This window comes from Rhinoraja longicauda, chromosome 2 (assembly GCF_053455715.1).
Source record: "Rhinoraja longicauda isolate Sanriku21f chromosome 2, sRhiLon1.1, whole genome shotgun sequence".
Classification (NCBI taxonomy): Eukaryota; Metazoa; Chordata; class Chondrichthyes; order Rajiformes; family Arhynchobatidae; genus Rhinoraja; species Rhinoraja longicauda.
Window position 1 is genome coordinate 75,764,826 of NC_135954.1, and position 14,015 is coordinate 75,778,840.

The following is a 14,015-nucleotide window of genomic DNA, read 5'->3' on the forward strand; positions in this document are numbered from 1 at the left end:
AACACTGCAACAGCCTGGACAAACGATGAGGTTCTGTTCCACAAGATTACGGTGGACCTCACTGTAACAGTGCAGGAGGCCATGTGCTGGCAGAGCAGAGTGTGACGGAGAGGTAAAGTGGCAGGCAATGAATGGGAGGCTGAAGGTTGGCACTGCCGACTGAATGTAAGTGCTCCACAAAGTGCTCACCTAATCTGCGTTAGGTTTCCCCAATGTGAAAGAATGAAATGCAAGACTAATATTGTTTTTTGACATTAACCCAATATTTCAAAAGAGAATATAAAGGAATCCATGACTATAATAGTCATGATTCTAACAGACTGTAATAGTGTGCAATGTAAATTCTCTGATTGCAGATCATCCCTTAATAACATTTTATTTAGATAGTTTTCTTCTGTCATTGCTGCCTGACCTTTCAGCACTGGAGTTAACATTAAGGGATTTTTCATTTATTTATTTTTGCCATTTAGGTATCATGGGCAAGGCCTAAAACATTAGCCAATCCCTATTTTTCTGGTGGGTTAAGATCTTAATCACTGGAGTCTTTCGGATAAAGATGGTCCCAGAGTGTTATTTGGGAGGTAGTTCCAGGATTTAGATGTAGCAGCAATGAGGGACTGGCATTATACATTCACATCAGGTTGGTTTGCAGGGGACCTTGCAGATGTATTCCAATGGAATTACAGTCCCCCTTGCCCTGTTCAAGGTAAAGGTCGTGCGTTTGGGACCTGACTTTGGAGTAGAGTGACTGGGTAACTGCCATGCATTTTGTAGGTGGTGTGCTCATAATGTAATGAGTGAAGGTTTAGGTAAATGATGAGGTATAAATGAAATGGAATGTTTTGACCTGTATGGAGTGCTCTCTTTACGATTGGTGATGCTGCACTCCTCAAGGCAAATGGAAAATGAATTAAAGTTAGGAAATTAAAGGAAAATGGTGAAATCAATTTTCTAGGTTATGCAAGATCAAACCTTGTTTAATTATCTCTTACATAATATAAAATCAAAGAAATCGGGAGATAATGAATTTATCAATTGTGGGTTTCTATTTAAAACAAATAGTTCATCAAATTAAACTACACGCTCGATATCGTTGATTTATAAAAATATATCTGAATGTCCCCGATTCAAAACCAACCACGCGATTTGGATTTGAAAAGAAATGTTAAATGGTTTAAATGATGGAAATTTCCGATGGCGAATCGGGAAATTAGTAGGAATTTGCCGCAGGGTTTATGCTTTTGAGGATTACAAAGACAGGAAATTGGGAAAGGACTACGATTGCACATGTAGATGTAATACAATTGGAAGCTCAGGGAAAGTTGACCGCCCCACGTCAAGCCTTTCAAAGTGGGAGGGAACATTACAAAGGTTTTAGGCAAGAACAGATACGAAAAGCCCCACAATTTTACAGTAAGTAAAAAATAATGATATTCAATACTCCGCCCTGACGTGTTTTAGGGGGGAAATGAGGTTACTTTTGTTCTCATTCTGACGGACATAATAAAATGCAAAGTCAGGTCAGAGACTTGAGGGGAAAAATCTAATACTCTTGAGTGTCTTATCTTCGTCAGAACTGACACATTTATTTCCGTCTCGGCCCATCTCTGACCAATTTCCTATGATTCGCAAATTCTCAACATTCCAAAATGTTGGTCTTTTTTTTCAGGCGTCAAGTCATCACTTTTCGTCACAATACTCATTTCCGTGCCGATGTAAAACACAAGATGACGAAAGACATGCCTGGGGAATGGGAGAGAGGCGGCGCCGACGCGGACGCGGACGCGGACGCTGGCGCATTGTGGCGATGGCCAGTCCCGGAGGGAAGGGTCACTGCCGCCCAGTTGGCCAGGAGAGGCAAGGGAAGGGGGGGGGGGGGGCGGGAAGAACAGGGAGAAGAAGCGAGGAAAACAGTTGCAGATGGAGTAATAGTCATACAACATAGAAGCAGGCCTTTCGACCCACCACGTCCATGCTGACCATTAAGTACCCATCTATACAAATCCCCTTACATCGTTCTCCCGTTGCTTTCTATGCCTTCGCAATTCGTGCTTAATTAAATGCATTTTAAACTGCTGTCCACTCTGCCTGTGCATTCCCGATTCCAACCACTGTATCCTCCTCCATGGGAAATCTATGCCACTGTGGGCACACAGTGGTGCAGATGGTAGAGCTACTGCCTCGCAGCACCAGTGAGGTGGGTTACACCCTGGCCTTGGATGCTCTCCATGTTGAGTTTGCAAGTTCTTCCTGTGGTCACGTAGACCTCCTCCGGGTGCTCCGGTTTCCTCCCACATTCCAAAGTCGTGCCTGTTTGGGGCTGCTGTAAATTGCCCCCAGTGTGGAGGGAGTGAATGAGAAATTGGAATAACAAACCTAGTGCGATGGATGGTTGGCCTAAACTCAGTGGGCTGAAGGGCCTGTTTCTATGCTGCATCTTTAAATGAAAACGAAAACGTTCTTCCTCAAATTCCCTGTAAATGTATTCTTCCTTTCCCTATATCTATGCCCTCTAGTTTAGATATCTCTGCTATAAGGAAATCTCTCCCACCATCTACCCTATTTGTGCTTCACATAACTTTGTAAAGTTCCCTTTTAGCCCCCTATGCTCGAAGGATAACAAACCCACCTTATCCAGTTTCTTCGCATAACCAAAATATTCTACCGCAGGCAACATGCTGGTGAATATTTCCTGTGTCCTCTCCCGGGAGAGAGACATTAGAGGACTGGGAAGGGGAGAAGGACACAGGGCAAGTGCTCTCAGTCAAATTGGAAGGAATGTGGCAGACCTAAAAGTTTCCAATGAAAACCAGGCATTAGGATTTGGTGTGTTTGGGTTCATGGCCAAAATCGGGGATCTTTATGGTTAGTCTTCAACAGTTCAACAACAGTTCAACAGAGCTTTATTTGTCATTCGGTACCAAGGTACCGAACGAAACTACATAGCAGTCACACACAAAAAAGAACACAAGACACATGACCCCAACACATAACGTCCATCACAGTGACTCCAAACACCCCCTTACTGTGATGGAGGCAACAAAACTTCCACTCTCTGTGGCTAGTGTTGGCGTCCAGTTAGTTAGGTGTGTGCCAGCATAGGGGACTGGTGTGATTTGATGTGGTGGGCGGTGTAGGGTACTGGTGTCATCAGGATCCCTCTGTACTTCACACATCCTCAATCTTTTTTCCATTTAGATAATAATCTGCTGTTAGGTTCCTCCTACCGAAGTGCATGACCTCACACTTTCACACATTAAATGCCAGTTATGTAACCACTCACTCAGTCAACCTGTGCCCTGTTATAGTGTGCAAATCTTGTCATAACAACATGCCTACATACCTGCTTGTATGTCATTGGCAAATTTGTACACCTTGCGCACCACCATACTCCAGGTAATTACTGTAGAAACATAGAAACATAGAAAATAGGTGCAGGAAGAGGCCATTCGGCCCTTCGAGCCAGCATCACCATTCATTGTGATCATGGCTGATCGTCCACAATCAATAACCCATGCCTGCCTTCTCCCCATATCCCTTGATTCCACTAGCCCCTAGAGCTCTATCTAACTCTCTCTTAAATCCATCCAGTGATTTGGCTTCCACTAAATCATATCATCAAATGGGGGGGGGGGGGGTGGAAATAACACATTTTTAGGCCACTTCAGTAGTTACTTCCTCCAGTATGAAACAGACCCACTTATTCTGACTCTTCCATGACCAATCTTCAAGTTTCTCCAGGTTTAATTTCTGTCAGGTGCCTTTGCTTATATTTTCTGCCCCTCCTGTCACCTTTTAATTTTAATTTTCCCCCTCACCACCTTGCACTATTGCTCCCTTATTTATTTTAGCTGTATAAAACATTCCATCACTTTAACCCTCCTCTCTCTAATTTAGGCATTTGCCAGGATGTTCACAAGATATCTCATGGGCTTTGATCTAATGCATCATGGAATTACTATTTAGAATATCTTATAGAACATGAAAGCAATATAAACTAATTCTATAGATAATGTAATTTATATATTTTTTTTTGTGCTAGGAAGGAACGTTACTTGGGTCTTATTATTTCTCTCCTTTCAGCAGTGTATTAGAATGCTGCTAAAAAATTTTGTTGTGGAACTCTGTAATTTTCTTTTACCTGGTGCCACTGTGGGACAGTGGTAGATTTGCTGCCTCACAGCGCCAGAGACCCATGTTCAATCCTGACTATGCGTGCTGTTAGTGCGGAGTTTGTACGTTCTCCCTGTAACTCTATAGGTTTTCTCTAGGTGCTCCGGTTTCCTCCCACATCCCAAAGATGTGCACTTTTGTAGGTTAATTGGTTTCTGTAAATTGCCTGTGGTGTGTATAATACGAAAATGGGATACAGGGTGGTCGGCATGGACTCAGTGGGCTGAAGGGCCTGTTTTCATGCTCTAAAAAAAGTACATTGATCTTAATGACCAGTTTTGTAGTCAGTGCTGAATCTATTCCCCATATCTACCTGGTATCTATAGATGATCCAGACAATGTGGAAAAGGAGGAAATTTTGTTTTCCAACTTTGGTTTCTGTGGTGCATGAATTTGGTGACACATGGTGACACAAGGATGTGACACAAGATTTACAATGATACAGGGCTACATGACGCATTCTTTTGTGGGTTTCCTTTGGACATGAGCTTAAGAATTCTAATTCAACTATTTGAATTTTCCAAATGTTTTACTGTGGTTATTAAAATTGTCCATTCAAATAACATTGTTTACTAATACTTGGAGAAGCCTGAAACAGGTGTGGCCATTATTTCTTGCCCATTGTAAACATTCTTTACAAAATGTTATTCATAACGGATCTTAAGACTTGCTAAATCATAGCAGGGGCCACTGAAACTCATTTATGGGACAGATGTCAACATAGGCCAGATATTATTGAACTAGAGCAAGTTATTTGCACTAATGCTTGCTTTTTTCGACGACTGATTTTAAATTCTCCAACTACCATGGGATTTGAATACACATCCTCTGGAGGCGTGGTCTCATCAGATTTATTCTTTTATTTTGGTATACCTCGCCCAACATCCAGTAATAGAGGACTTTATGTTTCATACAATTAAATATTGGGAGGACTAAGGTCATTGTTTACAATCCTTTCCTTTCCAAGCAACAAACTCTGCCAACTTTCTGATGTTGTCTGCTGTGATATTTGATTCCAAAATAAAGTTCCGAGCTCATATCTGTTCCATTACCAATAGTATTTAGATCAACTTTCATAATATTGTCAGATTTTGGCCCTATCTCAGCACATCTGCTGTTGAAACCTTCCCCGATGCCTTTACTACCTCCAGATACTACTATCCCTTTTCCTCCCTAGTTGGCCTCCTCTTTTCATTTAAACTTATTCATCTAAATCTTTGTGGCTTAAATTTGTAATTTTAACAAATCTCATAGAATGTAGAACACAGAGCAACAGCATGGAAACAGGCCCTTTCTCAATGACATTGACCAAGATGCCTATTTAAGCTGGTCACATTTGCCTGCCCTATTGACATAGCACCATCTTATTCACCCATAACCTAATGCTGCCCTTCATCGGTATTCAGTTCAATTGTTCTCCATTCAAGAACATGGGCAGCAAAGTGGCACTGCGGTAGAGTTTTACTGCCGGAGTCCTGGGTCCGATTCCGATTATGGGTGCTGTCAGTATGGAGTTTGTACATTCTCCCCGTAACTGTGTGGGTTTTCTCCAAGATCTTTGGTTTCCTCCTACACGAAAGACATTACAGGTATGTAAGTTAATTGGCTAGGTGTAAATGTAAATTGTCCCTAGTGTGTGTAGGATAGTATTAGTTTGCGGGGATCGCTGGTCGGTGCAGACTTGGTGGGCCGAAGGGCCTGTTTCCACACTGTATCTCTAAAAATAACACCTCGTAAAACATCCATTTGTCTCCACTCATGCTTTCCAGTTAACAAATTGTTATGTCTTGTTACGTTTAAAGCTTCTTGTAATTTTGCACTTCTATTTTCCAAACTTCTTTTTATGTGGGCAGAAATGTTCCATTGATCAGTAGTGTGAATCATTTAACATTGTAGCACTGACATGTTGTTCCCTATAATTTGCTACCAATAAAGTCATAATATGTTAGTTCTTTGGCCAGATATATCCATTTCTTCTTAATTTAAAACATAACATTTGCAATCTCTGTCTTCTTTCAACACACATGCAAAGTGAATTGAAAGATTGTTGTCAGCAACCGAGACTGCACTCAGTTTCAACTGGGTGATTGTCACTATGACGTATATATGATCATCTCTTAGAAGAAATGTGAACAGGCTCCATCTAGTGGTTTGTGAACATAATAATTAATAGCACTCCTAACTCATTATTGAAGCAGTGTATTGTTATTTGTTTATTATTATCACGTATACAGTGAAAAACAATGTTTTGCGTGCTATCCGAGCAGATCATACCATACGTGAGTACAACCGGGTGCAAAAGAGAAAATAAATAGTGTTACAGCTCCAGAGAAAGTACAGCTATAATAGTGCAATGGCTGCCACGGGGTAGATTGGAAGGGCAGGAATTCATCCCCAGCATATGAGAGGTCCATTCAAGAATCAGAGAACAATGGGGAAGAAGCAGTTCTTGAATCTGGTAGTATGTGATTTGAAGCTTTAATATCTGCTCGACGGGAGGAGAACAAACATGGTTGTGAATGGTCCTTGATTATATTGGCTGCTTTCCTGAGGCTGCACAAATTATAGATAGAATTGATGTGAGTGGGAGGCTAGTTTATGTGATGGACTGGGCTATGTTCACAATTTTCTGCAATTTCTTATAGTCTTGGGCAGAGCAATTGCCATACCAAGTCATGATGCATCCAGATATGATACTTTCTATGGTGCATTCATATAAATTAGAGTCAATGGAGACATGCCAAGTTTCTTTAGCCTTCTGTGGAACCAGAGGCATTGATGTGCTTTGTTGGCCATCTTGTCAATGTGATTGGAACAAGCCAAGTTGTTGGTGATTCTACACCAAGAAACCTGAAGCTCTCAACCATCTCTGCGCTCAACCATTTCTTCTTCAGCATCATTGATGCAGACTGGGGTGTGTATAGTCAAGTCAAGTCAAGTCAACTTTATTTGTCATATACATATATAAGATGTGCAGTGAAATGAAAGTGGCAATGCCTGCGGATTGTGCTAAAACTACAAAACAGAATAGAAATATTTTTTTTAACACAAAAAATACATTAATACAGTAAATTAAATTAGTTCCTGGTAATATAAGAGTTAACAGTCCTGATGGCCTGTGGGAAGGAACTCCATCTCATCCTCTCTGTTTTCACAGCGTGACAGCGGAGGCGTTTGCCTGACCGTAGCAGCTGGAACAGTCCGTTGCTGGGGTGGTAGGGGTCCCCCATAATGTTGCTGTATTTGGATCTGCACCTCCTGATGTATAGGTCCTGCAGGGGGGCGAGTGTAGTTCCCATAGTGCGTTCAGCCGAACGCACTACTCTCCGCAGAGCCTACCTGTCCTGGGCAGAGCTACTCCCAAACCAGATTGTGATGTTTCCGGACAAGATGCTTTCTACAGCCCCCGAGTAGAAGCACTGAAGGATCCTCAGAGAGACTCTGAATTTCCTCAACTGTCTGAGGTGGTAAAGGCGCTGCCTTGCCTTACTCACCAGTGCGGCAATGTGTGTTGTCCATGTCAGATCCTCTGTGATGTGGACTCCCAGGTATTTAAAGCTGCTCACCCTATCCACAGTAATCCCATTTATCTCCAGTGGCATGTACGTCCTTGGATGTTGAGCCCTTCTAAAGTCTACAATCAGCTCCTTAGTTTTTTTGACATTCAAGAGGAGGCTGTTGTCCTGACACCAGAGTGCCAGATCAGCCACCTCCTCCCGGTAGGCCTTCTCCTCGTTATCGGAGATCAGGCCCACCATCACAGTGTCGTCAGCAAACTTGATGATGGAGTTGGAGCTGAACCTGGCCACACAGTCATGTGTGTACAGGGAGTACAGTAGGGGGCTAAGGACGCAACCCTGGGGGGATCCTGTGTTCAGGGTGAGGGGGATAGATGTATGTCTCCCCATCTTGACCACTTGGGGTCTGGCGGTGAGAAAGTCCAGGACCCAGGCACACAGAGGGGTGTTAAGCCCCAGTTTCAGCAGCTTCTCAGCCAGCCTGGTGGGGACTATTGTGTTGAAAGCTGAACTAAAATCAATGAACATTGATAATCAGCTCTCTAATCAGAACATTGATAATCAGCTCTATAATCTGACATTGAGCTCTTTCCTTTTGCTGACATTGAGGGAGAGGTTGGTTTCTTAACATCATGCTACTAAGCCCTTTATCTTACAGTGCTCCATTACAACATTTTTTTTCTCCAGATGTGACCCACTACGTTGGTGCCATCTGCTTGCTGCTAATGTCAAGGCATCTGCACAAACTAGTTGCTCCCAGACATAGATTCAATGCTTGGCATTTCTCTTGGAATACAACTTGACTGAGAAAGTAAGCAGATAACTTATAGGGCGGCACAGTGACGCAGCGGTAAAGTTGTTGCCTTGTAGCGCCAGAGACTCGGGTTCGGTCCTGACTACGGGTGCTGTATGTACGGAATTTGTACGTTATCCCCATGATTTGTGTGCATTTTCTCCGGGTAGCTCTGGTTTCCTCCCACATTTCAAAGGTCCAAATTTGTAGGTTAATTGGCTTCTGTAAATCGTCCCTATTGTGTGTGAAAGAACTAGTGCCTTGATGATTGCTGGTCATCATGGACTCGGTGGGTCAAAAGGCCTGTTTCCACACTGTATCTTTAAACTCTTTAAAAAATAATGTGCAAATGTGGAGAAGTAGGTGGTAGAAGTTTCTGGAAAAGAGAGAAAGGCACAAGGTTTCCAGGGAACAAATGTCCAACTTGAATATTTTGAAGAAAATGATGTGTGCTTCAGGCCCCATAGCAGAAACATCCACGTCGCAGGGCTGGAAACTGGAAGTGTCCTGAGCTAATTCTGCTACTACCATCATCTACTGTAACAAGCGATTGCTCCCACGGACTGTTGCCGGAAGCTTGCGTCCTTTTCTGGAGAGACGATGTCAGTGATGTCATCGTTTGAAACATTAAAGATGGACACGAAAGAAGAAGAAGAGAATAGACAATAGACAATAGGTGCAGGAGGAGGCCATTCGGCCCTTCGAGCCAGCACCGCCATTCAATGTAATCATGGCTGATCATTCTCAATCAGAGAAGAAGAAGAAGAAGAAGAAGAAGAAGAAGAAGAAGAAGAAGAAGAAGAAGAAGAAGAAGAAGAAGAAGAAGAAGAAGAAGAAGAAGAGGAAGAAGAGGAGGAAGAAGAGGAGGAAGAAGAAGAAGAAGGAGAAGAAGAAGAAGAAGAAGAAGAAGAAGAAGAAGAAGAAGAAGAAGAGGAAGAAGAAGAGGAAGAAGAAGAGGAAGAAGAAGAGGAAGAGGAAGAGGAGGAAGAGGAGGAGGAGGAAGAAGAGGAGGAGGAAGAAGAGGAGGAGGAAGAGGAAGAGGAGGAGGAGGAGGAGGAGGAGGAGGAGGAGGAGGAGGAGGAGGAGGAGGAGGAGGAGGAGGAGGAGGAGGAGGAGGAGGAGGAGGAGGAGGAGGAGAAGGAGGAGAAGAAGGAGAAGAAGAAGAAGAAGAAGAAGAAGAAGAAGAAGAAGAAGAAGAAGAAGTAGTAGACCTGTGCTTCAGAAAATGTGCTCTGTCTGAAATCTGCCAACAAATGTAGCCAAAACTACAATCTCAAACAAGGTAAAGATTATATCACTTGTACTTCTCAAGATGCTGACAACATTAAAATGTTCTGACTTTGCCTCCTGCCTTCACATTTTATCTCGTTGACCTTTTCTTTTGCCTAATGAACCAACCTCTGTTACTTCTCAATTTTATTTTTATCTGATGACCCCAAAAATGAAGTTTATTTCCAGCTCTTTATCAAAACCTGCACGTTTAAAATACTTTTACTAAATCATCCTTTAATTACATATTCTATGATGAAAGTAGTTCCAGCATCACAGATTTGTCCTTCTAGCAATAGTTTTCCATACCTGGTAATATCGTGTTGAATCTACAACATACTGTATATACTCCTAGACATTTCATGACATTAATATTTATTTACATAATGAGAAATGAGATTTTCGGAAACCAAGCATGAATGCAGAACTCTATCAATTATCTAACAATAATCTAGTTGAAATGTGTCTGCAGTTCATTGCTGTTTTACTTTGTCCCTGCTCACGCTATCCAAATTCTGGAAGCATTCTCATGCTTTTCAGAAGTTCATCTTTTTTAACTTGGTATAATGGTATGATACCAACCAAATATTTTGGAAAAAAATCTATGCATTTATAGTGACTAATTTACAAACATGTTCGATCTCAGCTGCACTAACTCGTATTAGGCAATACTAAGGGTATTTGATTCATTGTGGATGTAGCAGCAAAACTAATTAGAAAAGGAAGCTACATTGGGCCAAAAGATTCGACAGGCTAGACTTGTATCTGCTAAAATTTAGAAGAGAGGTAACGATTGAAACATTTAAGATCCTGAAGGTTCTTGACAAAGTGGGAGAATCTCGAACTATGGCTCAATGTTTAAAAATGCTGTTTAAAAATAGCGTTATCATTTTAAGAAAAAGGAAGTGAAAGGGGATTTCTCTTCCTCATGGGGGGAAAAAGTATTTGTATATTTTCAAGAACGATGCTTTAGAGCAAAGAGAAGAAAGATTACCACAGGTAGATGCGAAAGCAGAGTTGAGTTACAATCAGGTCAGCCGTGGAGCTATTGAATAACAAGGCAGGCTAGAATGGACTGAGTGTCCTGCTTCTGCCGTTAATTCATGTGTTCAAAAGGAGATATTTAATTTTGATTTATGACTATTAAATACGTCCATTTTTGTGTTTCACTTAGGAAAATTATCTCTGTGGAAGGTTCTCCGATTTGTTGGCTTTTCTGGTTTATCTCTACTGATTAAAAGGTAATTTGATCAGGTCCAACTGTTTGCCTTGTGAAACAAAGCCATCTAAAGTAAGAATTTATATCATAGCCAAATCATTGCCAGTCTCCAGTTTGAGGTTTTAATTTATTGTATCTGCTAGAAAAAAAATTGTGGTCTACACGGATCTATCAGAATTATTAAGATTAGATTAAAACTTACACTTGAAATATCATCATGTTTAATTTATTAAATATATCCAAATCAGTGGTAACATAAAATATACACAACAATCTCCAGACTGTAATTTGGCACATAGTAAATGACATTCCGTGAATCTTAAATAGGGACATGTAGAAAATAACAGTATCATAAATATATTGTAATCAACACAAAACATACATAAAAATATTTGTATGAATTCAACAGTTAGTTTGAATTCAACATTACTCACGATCTAAATTATAAATAAATAAAGCAACAGTTTCAAAATATTACTTAAAGTTGGAAGAGGCAAAATAAATATAAATAACATTGAACAGTGTAAACAACGTTTTCCAAACATTTTCTAAAATACAACTTCTGAAGTTTATAAAGTAATTTCCTTTGCAGAATAATCTTTATGTACTTTAGTAATAGATTGAATTACTAAACACTGAACTACAACGTTCATACACTGAGGCGGTTACTGCCTCGCGTTTAACCAAATGGTAGAGGTTACAAGTTTCTTGGAATTGGAAAGAAGCCCCAACTCCGGCAAATGAGCACCCGTGCGAATGAGCTTTCTCGGCTGCACTGGTGAACAATCACGGCCAAGCGCTGCTTGGGCGCCTATTGCAAACGCCAACAGCGCATTAATCAAGACGGTGGTGTGGACCAGGACTGGTTGGGCTTGCATGCCCGTTTGAATTGAATCCAACTAACTGCGCAATATTTTCGCTATTCCTCCCGGCACTCCACTCTTCTGCTGGAACTGTAAATAATCAAATACATAGTTGTAGATAGACACAAAAAGTTGGAGTATCTCAGCGGGACAGGCATCATCTCTGGAGAGGAATGGGTGTCGTTTCAGGTCGAGACCCTTCCCGAGACTCACCAATTCATTCTCTCCAGAGATGCTGCCTGTCCCGCTGAGATACTCCAGCTTTTTGTATCTATCTTCGGTTTAAACCGGCATCTGCAGTCCCTTCTTAAACAAATAAATAGTCGTAGTAATTTTTTTTTAAATCAGCCAAATCTCGGGTGAGCCCGTCCTGTGATCTCACAGACTCATGAAGCGAAGGGCTCGGGATGATTTCTCCATGAACCGGGTGAAGTCTCGCAGGGTGACATGCACGTTCACTTGTCTGTTCCAGTCTGTTTTTGACACCAAGTCCGGGGCAGAAACTTCCAACTCGCTCTCGCCCACATCACTGATGCCAAACTCGACATTCAACTGAAATATAAAGGAAACAGCGGTGTCGGTGATTTGAGTTTTCAGATGCTGTGAGCATAACAGACTGTTCAGTAAGCGCTTTCCGTTTACACTCACCTGGTGCGTTAACAATTCGGACAGGCTCCGGGAGCTGGATCGCACCCATCTCATTTGATCGTTTGAGCTCACGATAGACGTCTCCGCCGATAACAAGAAGGGGTCGTATTTCTGGAGGCCTGTTGCAATCGCTCTGAGGCACGTTTCCTGAATGGGGGGAAAAATACTGTAAATTACTGTAAATAAGAAATAAGTGACCCAAGCTCTTCTCAATGTGTTTTGGCAACTTGCACCCGAATTTCATTGACTATTACAAATACTTTGTAAAATTTATCATCCAAGCCCAGCAGCCGAGTTGCGCAAATTGGCATATGGTATTTTTTTTGGTATACATTTACTATAAACTAGGAGTGAGAGGCAAATAAACGTTTTACATAATACTCCACCTCACACCGAAACTCCTGCACCAAACGCTGAGCCTCACCTTGTGGAAACTGGTCTTAGTGCATCTGTCCTGAGTTCGGATCTGCGGCAGGTTGAAGTCGTAAGTGAGTAACGAGCCCTGGTCCCCATCACAGAAGCAGAAAAACTCGCACAGCTGCCGGGGAAAGAAAGGTGAATAAGTGAGCGGTTTTGCGTAAAGACGGAATCAAAGATTGCGCAGTTCCAGCCACTCCTCTCCCAGCGCCGCACCTCCATTCATTCAATCAATCATTCATTCATTCATTCATTCATTCATTCATTCGTTCGTTCGTTCGTTCGTTCGTTCGTCCGTCCGTCCGTCCATCCATCCATCCATCCATCCATCCATCCATCCACTCACTCACTCACTCACCCATCCATCCATCCATCCATCCATCCATCCATCCATCCATCCATCCATCCACCCACTCACTCACTCACTCACCCACCCACCCATCCATCCATCCATCCATCCATCCATCCATCCATCCATCCATCCATCCATCCATCCATCCATCCATTCATTCATCCACCCATCCATCCATTCATTCCCTCGCTCGCTCACCTGTGTGTCGCGCAGCGATGCCGCTGTGCTCCGTATCTGCAGCGCCAGGGGCCCGCAGGTTGTACAGCCCAGGGCGGGTGCGGGTGACGGTGACCGCTCCGCCTCATCTACCAGCTCCGTCACGGGGAAAGCGGCGACTCGTCCGCACATCGCCAGGAACAGCAGACAAAAATCTGCAGGGAAAGAGATAGAACAGAATTAGAATTGCCGCTTCCTGCGAACTCCACCTGAAATGAAGGACGAAAAGATAACTGGGATCTCGGTTCACTGACTTTGTGTCGGTCTCATGTTGTGTTCCTCTTGTTCAAAGCTCTGAGGTGTTTAGCTGCCCCAGCATTTTACTGTCCACTATTTATTAATCACCACCTTTGAGGAAATTCCAGTTGGTAATTTACTTTCGCAATGTTTATATTACAGCATCAATTACTCACCCTTCAATTCTTCCCTTCTTCGAGGAAGTGTCCCGGTGTTGAGAATGACTTCCACTCCTACACTGTTGTTTCTGAGCTGACTGATGGAACAATCACGAGTCTCCCGCCTTACGCATCATGTCGTTACGATGACA

At 42.3% G+C, this 14,015-nt stretch overlaps 1 protein-coding gene across 1 annotated transcript; it reads right to left on the bottom strand.

The window, feature by feature from the left end:
* Window positions 1-12,213: 12,213 nt before the first annotated feature.
* On the bottom strand, window positions 12,214-13,738 carry LOC144610164 (interleukin-6-like). The gene is made up of 5 exons (XM_078428717.1): window positions 13,723-13,738; window positions 13,451-13,623; window positions 12,908-13,021; window positions 12,484-12,630; window positions 12,214-12,387 (listed from the first exon to the last, which is right to left on the bottom strand). Exons 1-5 carry the CDS (start codon window positions 13,736-13,738, stop codon window positions 12,214-12,216), a joined length of 624 nt encoding a protein of 207 aa, XP_078284843.1.
* Window positions 13,739-14,015: the final 277 nt, after the last annotated feature.

What these genes read in the sequence shown, in the direction of transcription:
- LOC144610164 (XM_078428717.1), bottom strand. An exon ending in CATCGCTGCGCGACACACAG is followed by an intron (nt 13,022 to 13,450) that starts GTGAGCGAGCGA and finishes TTTCCCCGGCAG; the next exon opens with CTGTGCGAGTTTTTCTGCTT. An exon ending in CTAAGACCAGTTTCCACAAG is followed by an intron (nt 12,631 to 12,907) that starts GTGAGGCTCAGC and finishes CCCCCCATTCAG; the next exon opens with GAAACGTGCCTCAGAGCGAT.